General features: G+C 40.1%; 1 protein-coding gene across 1 annotated transcript in view; it reads left to right on the forward strand.

The window, feature by feature from the left end:
* Positions 1-10,650, forward strand: part of gabrb4 (gamma-aminobutyric acid type A receptor subunit beta4) — a gene marked incomplete at both ends in the record, with an annotated part of 41,009 nt that extends 30,359 nt beyond the window's left edge. Inside the window, 6 exons of the mRNA XM_084449737.1 lie at positions 882-964; positions 4,912-5,049; positions 6,671-6,823; positions 8,752-9,008; positions 9,870-9,959; positions 10,297-10,650. Of these exons, the coding sequence (XP_084305863.1) occupies positions 882-964; positions 4,912-5,049; positions 6,671-6,823; positions 8,752-9,008; positions 9,870-9,959; positions 10,297-10,650 (1,075 nt within the window). The remainder of the gene's footprint in view (positions 1-881; positions 965-4,911; positions 5,050-6,670; positions 6,824-8,751; positions 9,009-9,869; positions 9,960-10,296) is intronic.
* Positions 10,651-17,301: the final 6,651 nt, after the last annotated feature.

Raw genomic sequence — 17,301 nt, forward strand, 5'->3', positions numbered from 1 at the left:
CATCCTCATAAAAAGTGACAACATTAGCCACATATCCAAGATGTAGTATGATTTTTTTTTAGAATTTTATCTCAAAAATTGAATTTTTTAAAATATGTTTAATTCTGTCCTCTGAAACCAACACTTCATACAGAGAAAACTACGTTACCCATAATCCAACACAAGCTCCACGAATCGGAGACATCGCTGTTGGCAACCCTACCCAACCCCCGCCGAGGATTACAATGACTAAATCGATTGATTGGCAACTGACTGAGTACACAGCTGCTGAAGTTAATGTTCAATTATGAAGAAAAGCAAACAAAACCTGTAAAAATTAATAAACATATCTCATCCAACATTTTTCAATCAATTAACACCAAACTTGCTACACTGGATCTTCAGACTGTAATTCACAAACTCATTGACCATTGTTGAATTATCAAAATCGAGCTTACAACGCATCAAAATGTTTTACAAATGTTTTACGATACGAATGTACAAAATGAACATTGGAATGTCAACTTTCTTCTTGTCCTATTCTCTCGCTTATTGCTCCTAAACTTGTCGGAAATTGCCTGGCCCCGCCTCATCGCTGCGAAGCAGCTTTAATTAAATTTGAATCCCTCTTTTCTCTCCAAAACTGAGGAGGATAATCCTCCTGCACCACAATGGACGAGCCTCCTCTGATATATATATATATACTGTATATATATATATATATATACTGTATATATATATTTACTGTATATATATATATATATATATATATATATATATATATATCAGCAGGTACAGCAGGGACATTACTCATTTAAAGATTCACATTGTGCGTTCAAGACTAAGCTGTGATTTTGTAAAGGCTTCCAAGGTAACAGCAGTCATCCCTCCTCTCTCTCCAGAATAACCACCACGGCGGCCTGCATGATGGACCTGAGGAGGTACCCCCTCGATGAACAGAACTGCACCCTGGAAATCGAAAGCTGTAGGTGGAAATAATTCACACCCCACCCTTCCCCTCCAGTCAGAATAACCTCCCCCCAAGCCCGCTGCCTGCGCTCTCCAAGCGTCTGAGCATGAATGCCATTCTGCCAAAAAAATTTAATCTGAAAGAACCAGGCCAGGTCCAGCCTGGCTTATGTGTGTGGCTGGCTTGTTTCTGTTCAGGACTGGTAGGAAGCTAGTCATGCCACTGAAATAGCTGTGAATTGAAATGACATGAAATAATGTCTGATTAATTAAGATAAGTCTTGTCGCCTGGACACATCAGTTCCAATGCTTCCAATGCTAATCCAGCACAATAAGAGCGGGATAGCCAGTTAGCTCATGAGCTCACAACAACTAGCTGCAGCTTTCATAACATTAATGGTAGCGGTCAGTGGCTAAAGCAGTTACACTGATGATTCCTGTAACGTTAGCTATATTGCTGCAATTGGTTCAACTTCTGTTTCTGGACAAAGGTAAGGGATAAACCCAGAAAACACAAGGCTAGCGGACCTACAGCGGGTCCCCGTTGGACGAGCTGACGGACCTCCGGCCAAATCCACTGGCGGGTTCCTGGCTATTTGCACATCGAATGGCAAGCGGACTTCTGGCGGATTATTAGCGTCAGGGACAGCGGTCCGCTAGTAATGCGAAATGCTCCCGCTATTGCTCCACCACCATTCCACCGGTAGTTTATTGTCTATATCCTAGGCCCATTGGCCCTAGGCTTATGGATTTCTATTGCTAAATTAACTTACTCTGACCATTTTTTGGTAACCCTTCCTTTCATAGTCCCCCAATTACTAACTATTTACCTGGTAAATACATACAAAGTATAGCCTAATATATAATGGGTAATTACTGAGACACCTATACTGTAGGTATAATTTCAAAACAGGAGTATTTCAAATGTTCAATTACTACACATTAATTCAATAACTGACATAGCATGACCAGGTAACCACATTTTTACATAACTTCTATAACATCCAGTGACAAACACAAATGACAAATCACAATGCTCATATTTATTAAAATGCTTTGAATTATATTAATTATAACTGGATCCACTCAGGAATCTGGGAGTGGGACCGAGAACAGGAGGAGAAAATAAAACACAGAGTTGCATACACAGAGAAACATAGCAGTAAACACAAGTCTAGTATATCAATGGGACTTGTAATTGGTCACTTAATTGGTCACCCAGTTTGTTTTTTATTTTTTTTAATTCATCTGCAAAACAGACTGTACATTTCCTTAAAAATAAAATCTTCCCCACCAGGGCTTGAACCCATGATCTCCCGCACGGGAGTCGGACACTTTATCCACTACACTACCGAGGAACTTGAAGGGGCATGATGTCATAGTATTTTTGTTCCTATGGAATCTGTCCTTCCGCACTTCCCAAAAAAGGGGAAAGGAGAGTGAAAGGACGGAGGGAGAGGAATGGAAGGGCCGAAAGTAAACGTAGGAACAAACCAAGGAGCCAGGCTGCGATTTACTTCCTGAAACATTTTGATCAGCGCCATCTTGCCAAAATCGACCCCTTTTGACATGCGCAGTTGTGCTTTTCTCATACGCCGCCACGTTCACGAACAGTTTGCACCATGGAATTATTATTATTTGCATCATTTTTTTATTACTTAAAGGACAATGCTCGTTTTTGACAACCTGGACCTTATTTACGACATATTATAAGACGTTTGACTCACCGAGATCACTTTGGTGTAGTTCGGAGGCCGGTAGAAGAAATGTAAAATCCAGCGCGAGCCAGTATATCCATGTAATGGCGGTGGTGGGGGCAACGAGAATGCAGCTTCTAAAAATCTATTTTCTGCCGCGAAACGGTTGTTTTCATCAATCTGTCTTGATGAATCGCTAGTTGTGCTTACATAGAGCATAACTGTTGTGGTTTTAACATGCCATGATCTTTAGAAACGTCTTTCGAAACGAAATAACTTCCTCACTTGCTCCAGCACTAATGCGCACAGCGCGCAATCGTTGCTCCAGCACGCTGTGCGCATGCGTGCTGGAGCAAGTGAGGAAGCTATTTCGTGTCTAACGACGTTTCTAAAGATCATATTACAGAGGCATGTGAAATACCACAACAGGCCTATGCTCTCTATGTAAGCACAACTAGAGATTCATCAAGACAGATTGATGAAAACAAGAGTTTCGCGGCAGAAAATAGATTTTTAGAAGCTGCATTCTCGTTGCCCCGACCACCGCCATTACACTGGCTCACGCTGGATTTTACATTCCTTCTACCGGCCTCCGAACTACACCAAAGTGATCTCGGTGAGTCAAACGTCTTATAATATGTCGTAAATAAGGTCCAGGTTGTCAAAAACAAGCATTGTCCTTTAACTATGCTAATGCAGGGACATGCAATACAGGGGGGAGAGCGGTGAACGTGCATTAAAAATCCACATGAACGTGTTAACTTCGTGGACGCGGCCGGGTCAACAAATCACATGCCTGTGACGCGAGAAAACACAACTGCGCATGTCAAAAGGGGTCGGTGGCCTGTTGAAAAAGCTTCACTCTCAAGAACGAGGCGTCAACGTAGTCACCACATCCAGTTCTATTAATACATCCTGGAATAAACCCACAGGCTAGCAGAGATCGGCTGGTTGATTTTGGTGTCCTTCTTTATTTTGGTGTGCTGGGACTACTGCCTCTTGTGGTGCCAACAGAGAAATGCAGGCCAACATTCAATGGAGGGAGGGAGTGACAACCTGACAACGCAACAAACGCTATCTATGGTGCGCTGGCTTACAGCAACGCACAAAAATACAGGATTTTACCATTCCATTTTTATCATATCACTGTTTTCACCATAAAACTGTATGGAATATTCTACTCAGTTAACTACTTGATATAATGGACTTATACCAAGTATAGTTTTTACGTTTTGTAGGTGTCCAGTCATCCAGCCGGTATCCTCCATACACCCCACACCTCACCCCTGCCCCCCAGTCCTACTGTGTGATGGTACTGTACTACCATGACTAGTATGGAAGCAGAAAAGGCCTGATGTGGTTCAGTACTTAAAACCCTGGTGTCAGCAGCTATAATCATAATGGGTCATATATGTGGCAGCACAATCGGCATATCATACTTGGTGTGTGATTTGTAATGGAGGTGTTCACTCAAAGGTCCATGACTGCAAGTGCAATTCCCCAGATTCTGATATTTAAATGAATTGACCTCTAAGGCCCCGTGTCCACATAGCGCCTTTTTCTGTCAGAAAACCGCTGGGGAGAGCTACTTCTCAGCGCCCTGCAGCGCCTCTTTCCTGCTGCGCTTGGAATGGTTATTTTGTTTCTATGACAATATATCTTTTTGTATCTTATATTGTTTGCATTTATTGGAATACCTGCCATTGTTTTTTCTGCTTCTCCATAATGCAGAATATGAATGTGTTCTGAATTAAGACTCAATATATGCTGCTGATATTTACAGTACTGTACAGGGAAGGCAGAAAGCTATGGAGGATAGATCTCAGTAGCACTCAGTGTCATAGATTAAGGGGTAGCCACTTTTGACAACATGCCAAAGTCACAGACCAAGTCATAGTTCCTGCACCTACAACTTCTGAAAAAGATTAAAAGGGGATGAATCCAGTACAGTATACGGCCCTTGGCAGGCTGCTGGCTCAGTCAAGGAGCAGGAAAGGGGCTGTTCAATTTTAAATACAGTATCGGCATATTCAGGAAATGTAATTGCATTGAGGAGCCACTGCATAGTGAATGTGTGAGGTAGCATATAACTGCAATGTATAAATCTACCTCAGAGGTCACACTTTAGTGCTGTTCTCTGTCTCCTGAGTCCCTCAAGTAGATAATCTGCCTCCCTTAAGGTCAGAAGTTGAGAGATCGTACCAGAATTGAACCTCACTCTTCGTCATTTCTCTCTCCTTCTCTCTCTCTCCCTTAACTGAAACAGATGGATACACCACAGACGATATAGTTTTTTTCTGGCAAGGAGGCGACACCGCTGTGACAGGGGTGGACAAGTTGGAGCTCCCGCAATTCTCCATTGTTGAGCTTCGTTTGGTGTCCAGGGAGGTCAGGTTCACCACAGGTAAGAGTTTCACTGCCGGAAACAGATTCCTGAACCTTCACCGCAAAGTTTTAGCTCAGAGATGAGCTAGCAACCTACACGCTGAAAAAAAGAAGTTTTTACGAAGATTTGGATCATGCAATAAGGCAGGCCTGCTTGGTTCTTACGGTGGATGATTGTAAAGATATATACAAATAATATGTTTACAACACTTGCTGTCTAACAGGGACATCCTTGCATGTTTGTCCACTGGCTATTGAAAAGGTTTCAAGCATTCTGCCCAAAACGACTGTGATTGGTTTAAAGAAATACAGTGTTCAAGTAGTCAATCGTTTTTTGAATAAAAGGACAGTTTATCTTGTTTTTAATTAAAGAAAATTATAATGAAAGCTTTATTAACTTTTCACAGGATTATGTGGTATTCATCATTGTGGGTTATGTCACATTTTGACATTGGTGATATATGTAGTGCTTATAGAATCTTTATGAAGAGGTAATTAAGCCTTTAAAAGCTGCACTTCATCTTAAACGGGACCTAATCTAATTTCAACTGACTTCCACTCCTAGCTACGCTAGCTGCTTCACTATTTTGAGAAGGAGATGACATTTAAGAGTCATCTCAATGAGACAGTTGGCATGAAAATGCCATAATTTACATGATCTTGTGTGCGTTTTGGTTTATGTAGATTCACTAAGAACTAAGAACAGGCCTACCTGGTTAAAATATGTAGCCCTGTTTTTGTTCCATTAAAAGATTTACAGGATGCAGGAAATTATAGGGTAATTTATCAGTGTGTGTAACTCATAGTTGATAGTCTTTTATATTAAAACAATCATTGATAAATCATTGATTTAAAACCAACCATTGATCAAGTGGTCATCCAAAGTCCCTTGATGGAGTTAGTTATTCATCAATAACGATTTCAATCAATATCAGAAGCAGGGAAGAGCAAATATCTGGGGAATACCCTAGGGGAATATCCTGACATATTCCAAGTTATTGTTGCAGCGGTTTGAATAATCAATAATGTGTATCTGACCCACCACCACATCTCATCGCATAGCTAACTTATATTATTCAGTATGACATGCATGAATGTTAACGTTGGCCCCACGAGTGACATCTTAGTCTCATGTGGTTTACTCACCCTAACTTATGTACGTTACTGTGAAAACCTATACTCTCCAATTACGTACCTTATTAAATCCTCTTTTGGTGATATTTAGAGGACAGAGAAAGTGCTAAACAGTGAAAAGCACAGCAGCTCTCTGTGACAATTCTCAGTGGGATGCGGGAGCTGCCTGCTGAGATGGGGGGTTGCAGAAAAATCTGCCGTGTTTGCGACTTTCTGCCATGTTTAATTGGAATCGAACTTGTCCCTGGAAAGGAATCCATTGCTTTGGGGAAATTAAGTGCTCCGTCTGAACAAATGGAGAAATGACTACCCCGCGCATTGTCAAAGTGCAGACTTTGGAACTCATAAGTTGTGCCAGCTTTCTCTCTCTTCCTTCTTTCTTTCTTTCTTTCTTTCTTTCTTTCTTTCTTTCTTTCTTTCTTTCTTTCTTTCTTTCTTTCTTTCATTCTTTCTTTCTTTCTTTCTTTCTTTCTCTTGTTTTGACTCCTTGTCTTCTGTCTTTAAAGGTTCATATCCCAGGTTATCGCTGAGTTTCAGGATTAAGAGGAACATTGGCTACTTCATCCTGCAGACCTACATGCCCTCCATCCTGATCACCATCCTCTCCTGGGTCTCCTTCTGGATCAACTATGATGCGTCTGCAGCTCGGGTGGCCCTGGGTAAGGCGCTGGCAACGCTGCTTTGTTCTACAGTATGACCTGTGTACAGCGTGGACAAGGTTGCCTTCAGTATTTTACAAGGTTGCTGTATCATTGAGGTAACATATGTTGCTGTTACAGTGTAAAAAATGCTTGGCACAGCACAATTGTGAATGGTAATACACAAACTGCAAATAACTTATACAGAAAAGCCCCTACTATCATGAATAATTTGGCCTGTCAAATGGTTGTAATCCCATTATTCACATTGTATGCTGTAGGCCTAATTAATCATGGATTTGTTTTTCTTGGATTTGCTAATTAAAGAAAAAATCAGCTAAATTATGGCAGTGAGGTGAATTTCTATTTACTATCAATGATTTACTCACAAATGTTCACAAAATATAATTTGGTTGGTTGGCATTACCTTCTTGTGTTTGAATATTTCAATCAAATATTTTAAAGACCATCTGATAGCATTATATGCTATTTTCTTCAACAACATGTCAAAAATGTCTGCTTCTGTGGTATCTTATGGAATGTAAAGGATGTAACCTTGAAGGTTTTGAGAACTTTTTTTTCATCTTAGAAGGAATACTTGATGTTCCGAAGAGTGTTGCTTAGACGGGCACACCACCTAGATTGAGTAGTTTTATGTTTTGTATGTTATTCATTGTAATGTATGTTGTGTCTTGTTAGTTATCTGGACCCTGAGTCGGCAATGAAGTTGAATTGAGTTGAATTGATCCTCCAGTTAGCTACGATTAGCTTGCTAGCTTACTGTAGCAAGCTCGTGGTCAGGCAGCATCTGTGTAAGCAGATAACAGGGAGCACCCAGGTGCTCAAACGGGAGACCAAGTGTCGCTAACGTAGTAGGTGCTCTTGGATCTCAGGGAATTGAAGCAATTTGAAGAAATGAAAGTCGATCCAGGCACTCAATAAAGTGATTTGGAGGATAAAATATATTAAAAAGCCTTTAATGTTGACTGACTAACATTATTAAAAATGTCAAGATGTTTCGACCATATGCAGTCTTCATCATCATGTTCTCTTGCCAACTCAGTCTAGAATATTTATTAGACATCTCCATCAACTTTATACAGCTGTTTGAAGAAAGGAGAGTCAATAGAATTAAAAATGTCAACATGTTTCGACCATAAGCATTCTTCTTCAGGACATGATGTATACAGTAAGGTAGATGCAAATCTTCTCTAATAAACATTACAAATTTAGCTGGCAAGAGAACGTCCTCATGAAGCCAGTCCACATTAAAGGCTTTTTTTTTTTTCTCCTGATCACTTTATGGAGTGCCTGGATCGACTCTTGTTTCTTCAAACAGCTTTATAAGGTTGATAGGAACTTTCTCTAATAAACATTCCAAACTGAGCTGGCAAGATAACAACACATGCTTACTTAAGCATTATGATGTGCAACACCATCATAGCCTATAGGGCAACATTGAATGTTGGTGTCTGGCTTTGGTGAGCTAGAGTTGAAGAATGTCTGTCTTGGAATGGATATATACAATTTAATCATACAACATTTGTTAAATAATTTGCAACCTTTGAGTGGATTTCGGTAGTTGTATTGTGGGGAAAGCTAGCTACCTGTCATGTTAGCCAGGCTGAAGCATTACTACTGTAGCCTACTTGTTAGCATCCAACTAGGGGAGCAAAGCTGAATAATTGTGTGGTCAAATGAGAAGGTTGTGTATGAAATCTGGTAAAACGGGTGAACAATCCCTTCAGTTTTGACTGCCTTACAAATAATGTGTGCTTTCCTTTGAATACAGAGAATTCTCTGCTCAGCGGTCACAATGTTTGGAGTCACCCTCAACAGAATGATTAGCAAACATTTACTGTACATCTCCTTGAACACTAAATACTTAAATGATTGGGAATACCTACTCTGGTTTGCGTCTTATTTGTGTTCATGTTTGTGTTTTGCAGGTGTTACAACGGTGCTCACCATGACAACCATTAACACCCACCTTCGGGAGACCCTCCCAAAGATCCCATATGTGAAAGCCATTGACGTCTACCTCATGGGCTGTTTTGTGTTTGTGTTCCTGGCCCTGCTCGAATATGCCTTCGTAAATTACGTGTTCTTTGGACGGGGCCCCCAGCAACAAAAGAAAATCAACGAGAGGCTGAACAAAGCCAACAACGAGCGGCCGCGATACGAAGAGAAACGCCTGAGGGAACAGGTTCGCAGCCTTAACAGCCTTCTCTCTGTTATGCTCTCCCCTCTCTGTGTCAATCAGAGTCCAACCATTGTTTTTCATGACAAATCCCATAGCTAAGACAACTCTAGATCTGGCAAAAACCCTGGTACACTTATTCCCCAAAGTTTGGCTTTCAAAAGCGTAGTGATGCCATCACACATCGCTTTTCCTCCAGCACGGACCGTTTGCTTTCTTTTGAGCCATCTTTTCTCATTGAGTTAGCAGTTCATCTATCTCAGGAGTGGTGTAAAACATGTTCATATAGTTCAGGGGTGGTGTAAAACATGTTCATCTAGCTCAAGAGTGGTGTAAAACATGTTAATCTCGCTCAGGAGTGGTGTAAAACATGTTCACCTATAGCTCAGGAGTGGTGTAAAAACATGTTCATCCTTTAGCTCTGGAGTGGTGTAAAACGTTCATCTATAGCTCTAGAGTGGTATAAAATAGCTCAGGTGTGATGTAAAAACATGTTCATCTATAGCTCAGGAGTGGTGTAAAACATGTTCATTCTCCCAATCAGGTTGTTGTCTATGTTTATGTCGTGGGTTTGATTCAGTCTTGCCTCTGTGCCAACATGGGAGTTGCATTTTACAAACCGTTGTTAACTTCCAGTGATATTGGGGGTGTTTTCAGCAGCATTTGCTGGAGGAATAATTTGTTCAAAATAGAATGGTCAGACTGAATGAAGCTCCTTGTCTCTGTCTCAAAATATGACATGCTTATGCAAAGTTGTTCTTGTTAACCTTATGTTTATGCATTCTGTATTTTATAGAAAATGTGCTTAATTGTCAGTGTTTTATAGCCGTTTTAATGTTCTCTTCATTTTTTTTTTCACATTGCAAGGACTCCATTTCCGCGCCGTTTCAAACCAACACCCTCAGGTCATATACACAGCGAAGAAATCTGTATCTTGAAGAACAAAGAAAAGTTGGGGTACATGAATTTAGAACTCATACAGTATACGCTGTGGGACAGCAGTCTAATTGAGGTCTGATAGTAAGGTTGATAGAGTGATGGCAATTAATTTGTGTCAATTTACTCATAGTGAGAAAGCAATGTAATAGTCTGTAAGGAGGAAATGTAAGAAATCTTATAAAGGAGGCATGGAGAAATTACATTCCATACCATCATTACATTTGCTTTAGTTTGAAAATGAAAAGTTGTAATATTGGGATGGAGGGGTTGCAGTCTTGTGGGGGGAATTTTAGGAAACAGAACCACATTTTGGTCGTCCCCTGACGTCTGCTCTCGCCCTCCTCTTCCCTGATAGGTGGACGCGTATGGGAACATCCTCCTCACCACGCTGGAGATGAATAACGAGGTGATGCCGTCCGACGTTGGGAGCAGCGTCAGCGACTCCCGGAACTCGGTCATGTCCTTTGACAGCTCCGGGGTCCAGTTCAGGAAGCCCATGGCACCCCGGGACGGGTTCGGCCACCACTCACTGGACCGCAGCGCCATGCGCAGCCGGGCCAACTGTCGGCTACGACGGCGCTCCTCCAAGCTCAAGCTGAAAATCCCCAACCTGGCAGATGTCAGCACCATTGACAAGTGGTCCCGGGTCATTTTCCCTATTACCTTTGGATTTTTCAACCTAATCTACTGGTTGTACTATGTGAATTGATGTGCATCCCTCCAGGAATCATGGGCCATATTTTGAGAGCACATTAAATTGGCTTTGATACGGTTGGAAAATATGTATACACATATACAAGTTGACACATATGTATATGCATATTTCTATATATTATATTTATATATACACGTGTGTAAATCTGAAGGACCTTTCTCCTGTAAAAAGTATTAATAGAATGACTTGAATGTTTAAGAATAATTGCGAGAGAAACATTTCAAGCCTTTGAATCTCCTTTTCCTCCTGAGACAAACAAACAAACATCAAATCCCTCAGTGGGATTTTGGAACTAAAGACTGCATGATATTTTTGCTAAAAAAAAATATGGAAAAAGAAAAGAACGGGAAAGCTCTTGAGAGAAAAGACGTCTCAGAGTTTCATTGGCTTTTTATTGGTACTCATTGTAATCAGCGTCCTCTACTGCAGCTCATGAAATCAGAGGTGGTTTGAATCTTCAGGCATCGGCAGAGTGAAATTCCTCATGTCCAGCTTTCCCTACCATTTTCCATGGATCACATGCACAGAATTCTCCGGTTCTACACTGTACAGCAACCTTGTTGGGATTATGTGTCGTTCCTTGTTTTGTTTTTTTGTTTTTTTCAGAGGGACATTGTTCTCTTAATCGGACATCAGCTCTGGCACAATAGTCTCCATTTGAGGCCTGATGGGATGCTAGACTGCTGCGTTGCTGCCCAGAGTCAGTGGAAACTTCCTTTCATAACCCCTCTCATGTTGGTTTTTGCTGCAATTCCCTTCTGAGGGGGGTATTTTTAATTCTGGTTCAAAATATGCTGATTATTGTGATTATTATTTCGTCTAGAAAAATACTGTGTTTTGGGAGAGTGTCACTTAAACATGTTCTAGAGCTAGTGCATTATTAGATAAAAGAGTCACAGGTATGCATTACTCATTTTGATTGTTTGAAAAATAGACACATACTGTACATTTTGTCATTCAATATCTTCATGGACATAGTTGGCAAGTATTATTGCACTTTTTTTACCTTCTTGTGATTAACTTGCTCTGTAGATACAGCATTCATTAGCATCTCCAGCTTTGTGTTCTGTGAGGAACAGGGAGCTATCGAGTGACTTGAAGTAACTCCACTATAAAGATGTGAGAAAATTGGTATTTGAAAGCTGATAATACCATTGGTTATTTCTTTGATATTGAAATCAACATATCAGCCCATAGTGGAACCTGTTGTAAATTGTATGTCCTCCTTCTTCATGAAACATGTGTCACCCTCAGAATGTTGGATGCTTAAATTATAGTTCCTCTAAAATGGGAATGTGCCTGTCTTAAATTCCACAAGGCATATCCTCAATTGACTGTGTAGTAGTGAGGGGAGGAGTTGGATTAGAAAAAAAGTCACCCTCTGTTACTCTAGAAACACGTCAGGCCAACGCATAAATGTTTTGTCTTTGACAGTGAAATCCCAAAGAACAGTATAGCATCAGCATATTAGAATCACGTTTCTGGAAGGCAAAACAAGGCGTGTGATAAATAGCCATGAACCGAAGTGACAACCACAAGGCCTATAATACGTACTTTACATTCTGCTACTTCACTTTTAAGATCACTGCATTCCATGTGTTTACAGTATATGTTCATTCATATGATAGTTGTTCATTTCAGGGTCGATATCATGCCTTTCATGCCCATCACGCCAAATGATAAGGTTAAAAAAAAATGCTGTCACAGGCCACCTCCTTGTTCAAACTAGCATTGATTAGATTCAATGACTTGCAGCACACTACAATGTTCAAACAGAGCATCGTCAATTGAAAACCTGCTTGGTTTGTCTGCTAAACAGATCTCACAGGAGAAAGAGGAGGAGGGGGAGAGGCAGGGGGGGTACTAGACACTGGATATCAGAATTAGAGATACTTCTGGAAACAAGGATGGCGGGAAAAGCAAGATGAGGGGCTCTGTGGACTTTACAGAGATGTAGAGAGCATGTTGGGACTGTCAGAGTTACTGCTATTGGTCATCTCATTGCAGGCTCTCCTGAGTTTAGAAGCCTCTCTCTCCCTGTCCTTACCCTGGCCACGTGCCAGGCAGGCAGGCCCGGACTCTTACTAGGAGCTCACCTGAGCCATGGGGGCTCATTTAATCAGAGAAAGAGCGAGACAGAGACAGAGATTGCAGAGAAAGAAATAGATTCAGGGCATTGGCTTAGGTAAAGGAAAACATGAAGGTGCAAGCTTATCCTGAGGAACAACGTAAGGAAGAAAGTGACCAGTTCGAAACAAGGGGCGGAGAGGAAAGAGAGCTGAAAGGAGATGTCTATAGATAAGAAGAGGAGGGAGATTAATCAGGAAGTCCTCTCTACAGCGTTGTCTGGGAGAGGTGCAAGGAAGAGCTTGATCTGGTCTCTCCGGAAAAAAAAAAACCTTCTTGTCCAAGGAACAAGATTACATTATTTTGGATACACAGCGGTATTCTAACTGGACAAAGGGTTTTTTCTGCCTTATGTTTATAAATGTCTCAATGAAAGAGTCAGAGACTCATGCTGAGTACTGAGCTGGACTAACGATAAACGCTGGTCATTCCTGTGTCCCATCACTAAGCTAGGAGAAGACTCAATCCAAAATTGCACTAAACCCAGAATGTTGGGTAGCATAGGAGAAAATAGACAATACAGCCTGGAGTATGCTAAGGACTAGGGTTGAAGATACAAGATTTTCTGTTGTGTAAAGGAATTTGTTGATGATACTAATCTGTTGATTTGTGTGATAAGAAATATAAATTCATTGACATAATACCTTCAAGAACATCATCATTAATCTGTTCATGGCAAATGATGTCTGGGTAACACTTTGATAACTATTCATCCATTATAAGCCATTTATAAACCATTTTGAAGATCATTGAATATCAATGTTTGTAAACACTTCTAAATTATCAGTAAATGCTTAGTAAATATATGAACAGAACCACTATATGAGGTTGAAACCAAATGTAGATCTCCTTGTAGTGATGCACTGATTCGTTAATCATTTACTGACCATATCTGTTTACGAACTCTGTTTTTATAGTGAGATGATTATCTACGAAAGGTTTATAAAGCGTTTATAAAGTGTTACTGACCTCTGTGGGATCAAAACACTGTGTCAGGAGGTAGGCTCACAAGGGTGCTATCAGGAAGTTTGTTATGACTGAATGAATTGCAGACAGCCAACTGTGTAATAGCATTGTGTGCACTGTATGTACGTTGAAGTGAATCGTGACATCATGAATGGTTTGAACATGTGAAACGCCATGTTTAGGAAGTAAGCACTAACGAACGACAGGCTGCGCTTTGCCGCTCATTAACCACACACTTCAGGAAGTGGTTGGAGCGTACAAGACTGCAGGTGGAGGTCCGGTCCGCTGCACATCCTGTGCTATGATAACGGTATAGCGCACTCTGTCGTGCCTTATTGCTTTACTCTGTTTTTTTTTGTCATCAATCAAAACCCAGCACCATGTTCGGTAATTGTAAGTCAACACTCACCCATAAAGTTACAGCGTTTTCTCATTTGAGACATGCAAGGGGGTGAACACAATGTAAAGAGGTGGCGCCAGGTTATTACTGTCCAACCAGGTCTTTCACAGAGATCAGTGCATCTGGCGTTATGCTGCACTTTGTTTCCTGCAGTCCATAGTGTAGGTGAATGAGCCTGTTTGATTTCCCTCTCATTTATCAATAACTACAGGAAGGATCACAGGGGTTGAAGGAATAATTTATCATTTTGCTGGATAATTAAAATTGTATGAATCAGGCACATTCAGGCACATGATTTTTGGCAGGGAAGAGTTGATTTCTAAATGGCCTTGTTTTACTATCTAGCCAGGCTTGACCAATCAAAGTGGAGAGTCATGGATAACAAAATATCTTGCATGATAAACTTAACACAACGAACAGCTATCAATTTCAATGTGATCAGGATGGATTATTCATGAGAAATCTGTACACATTTTGATATCTTTGCTATTTTTTGGGGTTATGGGGTTTGTGCAATTTTTCAACAAGGTCCTAAGTAACGCTTGTGTGGGCTATTATGGATATAGCATATGTTCTTTATTACAAATACATTTAAAGCATATACATTTCAGTATAGCAGCCTATAGAATGATGTGTTTGCAGTGGATACTCATGTCCCATTAAAGACTCATGTCCACCATTATGTTCTTACTGGACAAGACGTAACATTCATCTCTAAAGCTGTGAGGAAATCTTTTTCATTTTATGATTCGTTTTGGTTCCGCCAAGAGTGAAAATATGTTTCTTTTGACACATTCATCTAAAAGGTGTAGTGGAGGTGATAAAAAAAAACTGTTGAACTGATTTCAATGTGAATTTTCTTGCCTCTTGTGTATATGTGTAATTACATGTGAATTGTACTGTAAATATGATATCTTTCACTTAAAATTTCTTAATGCATGAACAAAAACAGGGCAGTTCGTAATAGCAGCTAGCCTCACTGCTAATGGCATGGACAGCTTCAATAGCACTGGCATACTTCTGCAAACGAACCTCTAAAAAATGAAAAGAAGACAAGATGTAGGTTTTGTTTTGCATGATCCAAGTTTCTAAAGGTTTATTTTCATATTTTTCTATTTCACACTGTTCATCTTACAGTCTCATCTACACAGACAGGAAAAGAAAGATCCAGTGTTTACATGCTCTAGTTGCAATTGTTTTACAGCCAGCTCAACAAAACCGTAAAACAAACTACGTAAAACTGGAGAACAACTGAAAAATAGAATGTACAATAAAATAATTCATGGTAATCATGAATATGTACTTCTACATCATACTCAACTATTGTAAATCACATACAATTGGAATAGATGCACCATAGGTTTCATGCTGTAGCGTTATCAGGTTTAGCTTAAGCATTAACATCAGTCGCCCTCCAACTGCAAAGGATGTAAAGGATGCTTACCAGTAGCATCTGGACATAAGCCATGAGATTGCATACTGAGAGGGTGTTCCCTGCAGTTTCTCTTAAATGAGTTGCCTCTGGACTGGGGGGTTATGGTCTGTTGCTGATTACCATGATACTTGCAAGAGGCTGTGCTGATTCCCAATTATACATCAGTATACCTCCCTCTATCAAGGAGCCTTTACCAGGGAAAAACAAACTTGTAAAACAAATAGCTACTGAAAAAAATACTGAAAAAAATTGGAACAAAAAAACAAGGCCAACCCATAACTATTTTTAAGTATCAAATTGTAAATGATTTTATTTATTGGTTTTCATTTATATTTTGCTGTATTTGCTGCATTTTGTTTTGGGTTGTTATGATTACTGTTGTTGTTTTCTCATACAAAGGAAATGTAATTCTTCTGACATCCTGACCTGGAAGTAAAAAAACATTATTGTTTTTGTACTGTAATTGTTTTGTTTACATTTGGGCACATTAGTTGATTTGGTTATTTGATGAGGTGTTTGATTTCATCAGGGGGATAAGTTCAGTACTCATGGAATCAACATTTGTATAGTATGAAGTTGTATTTCCTTTTTGTCAGTGCCAATTAATGTTATTGTGTCAATCAGCTTTTTTAGGTGTTTGAGCAAACTGTGTTTTTTACTAATACAAGGTGTCCAAGTATGTGGTATAAAAGGGTTATCATTCAAACAACTGACTTTTTACAAATAAAGGCTGATACAGTAAAAAAAAAAGAAAAAAAAAAGACCATGTCTTTCATTTGCCCTTTGAGGACTAATATCCTGTTGTTTCATTTAACTTTTGATGAATTTGGTTTAACATGTTAGTCCCCAAAAGGTAAATATCACACTCTGCTGCAAAAAAAGGATTGAATGAAGGATAAATCTGTTCTATAACATTGCAATTCTAAGCTGTTGTGGGAAGTTTCACTTACTAGTTGGTGTATTGCTTTTAATAGGGCATTTGGATTAAGAAGACAGCCATGATAACTAAATTAAGAGAAGACAAGGGTGTCTTCCTGGTCACTGATTTTGATTTGATTAAAACATTGCGCATTTATGAGAGTATACCTCCTTTCATACCCTATTTCCTGAATAAAGACGCAAAGTGATTTCTGCTGAGAAGTGTAATGTTTGGCCCTTATTCAACCCTAACCCCTGCACTTCCTACCCTCAGCCTGCCTAATATTGGTCTGAGACAAAGGGTGATAGATACTGTACTGTACCACTGAATAGGAAACGTAATGCTCACAAACATGGTCTATATTACGCCAATACCTGGTCAAGGGGAGCTATCAATGAATCTGGTCATGGTAGGGATGACAGAGGACATGGGAGTAATCTAACATGGAGGCAGCGGTTTGTTGGGTAACTGGTGTCTGTGGGTCAGATCCCTGTCTGTGGGTCAGATCTCTATCTGTGGGTCATATTAAGTCTCCTTTTACTGCACAACAAATAGCTACAGTAACAACCTAGGCCTAAAACAGAAATGTGGTCCAGCCTTGGGATGTGCCTGTAGTTACAGACTCAACTGAGACATGGGCCTGAAGGTGTGAAATGATGGCCAGGGCCTTTAAGGGTGGACCTTAAACCAAGCTTATACCAAGCATAAAGTCAAGACTTTTTGAACGATTGATATACACAACAAAATGTTATATTTGGGCAAAGATGGCAGCCTTTGCAAATATGACAGTCTTTTTAG

The sequence above is a fragment of the Borostomias antarcticus genome, assembly GCF_949987555.1.
Source record: "Borostomias antarcticus genome assembly, chromosome: 15".
In the NCBI taxonomy this organism is placed as follows: Eukaryota; Metazoa; Chordata; class Actinopteri; order Stomiiformes; family Stomiidae; genus Borostomias; species Borostomias antarcticus.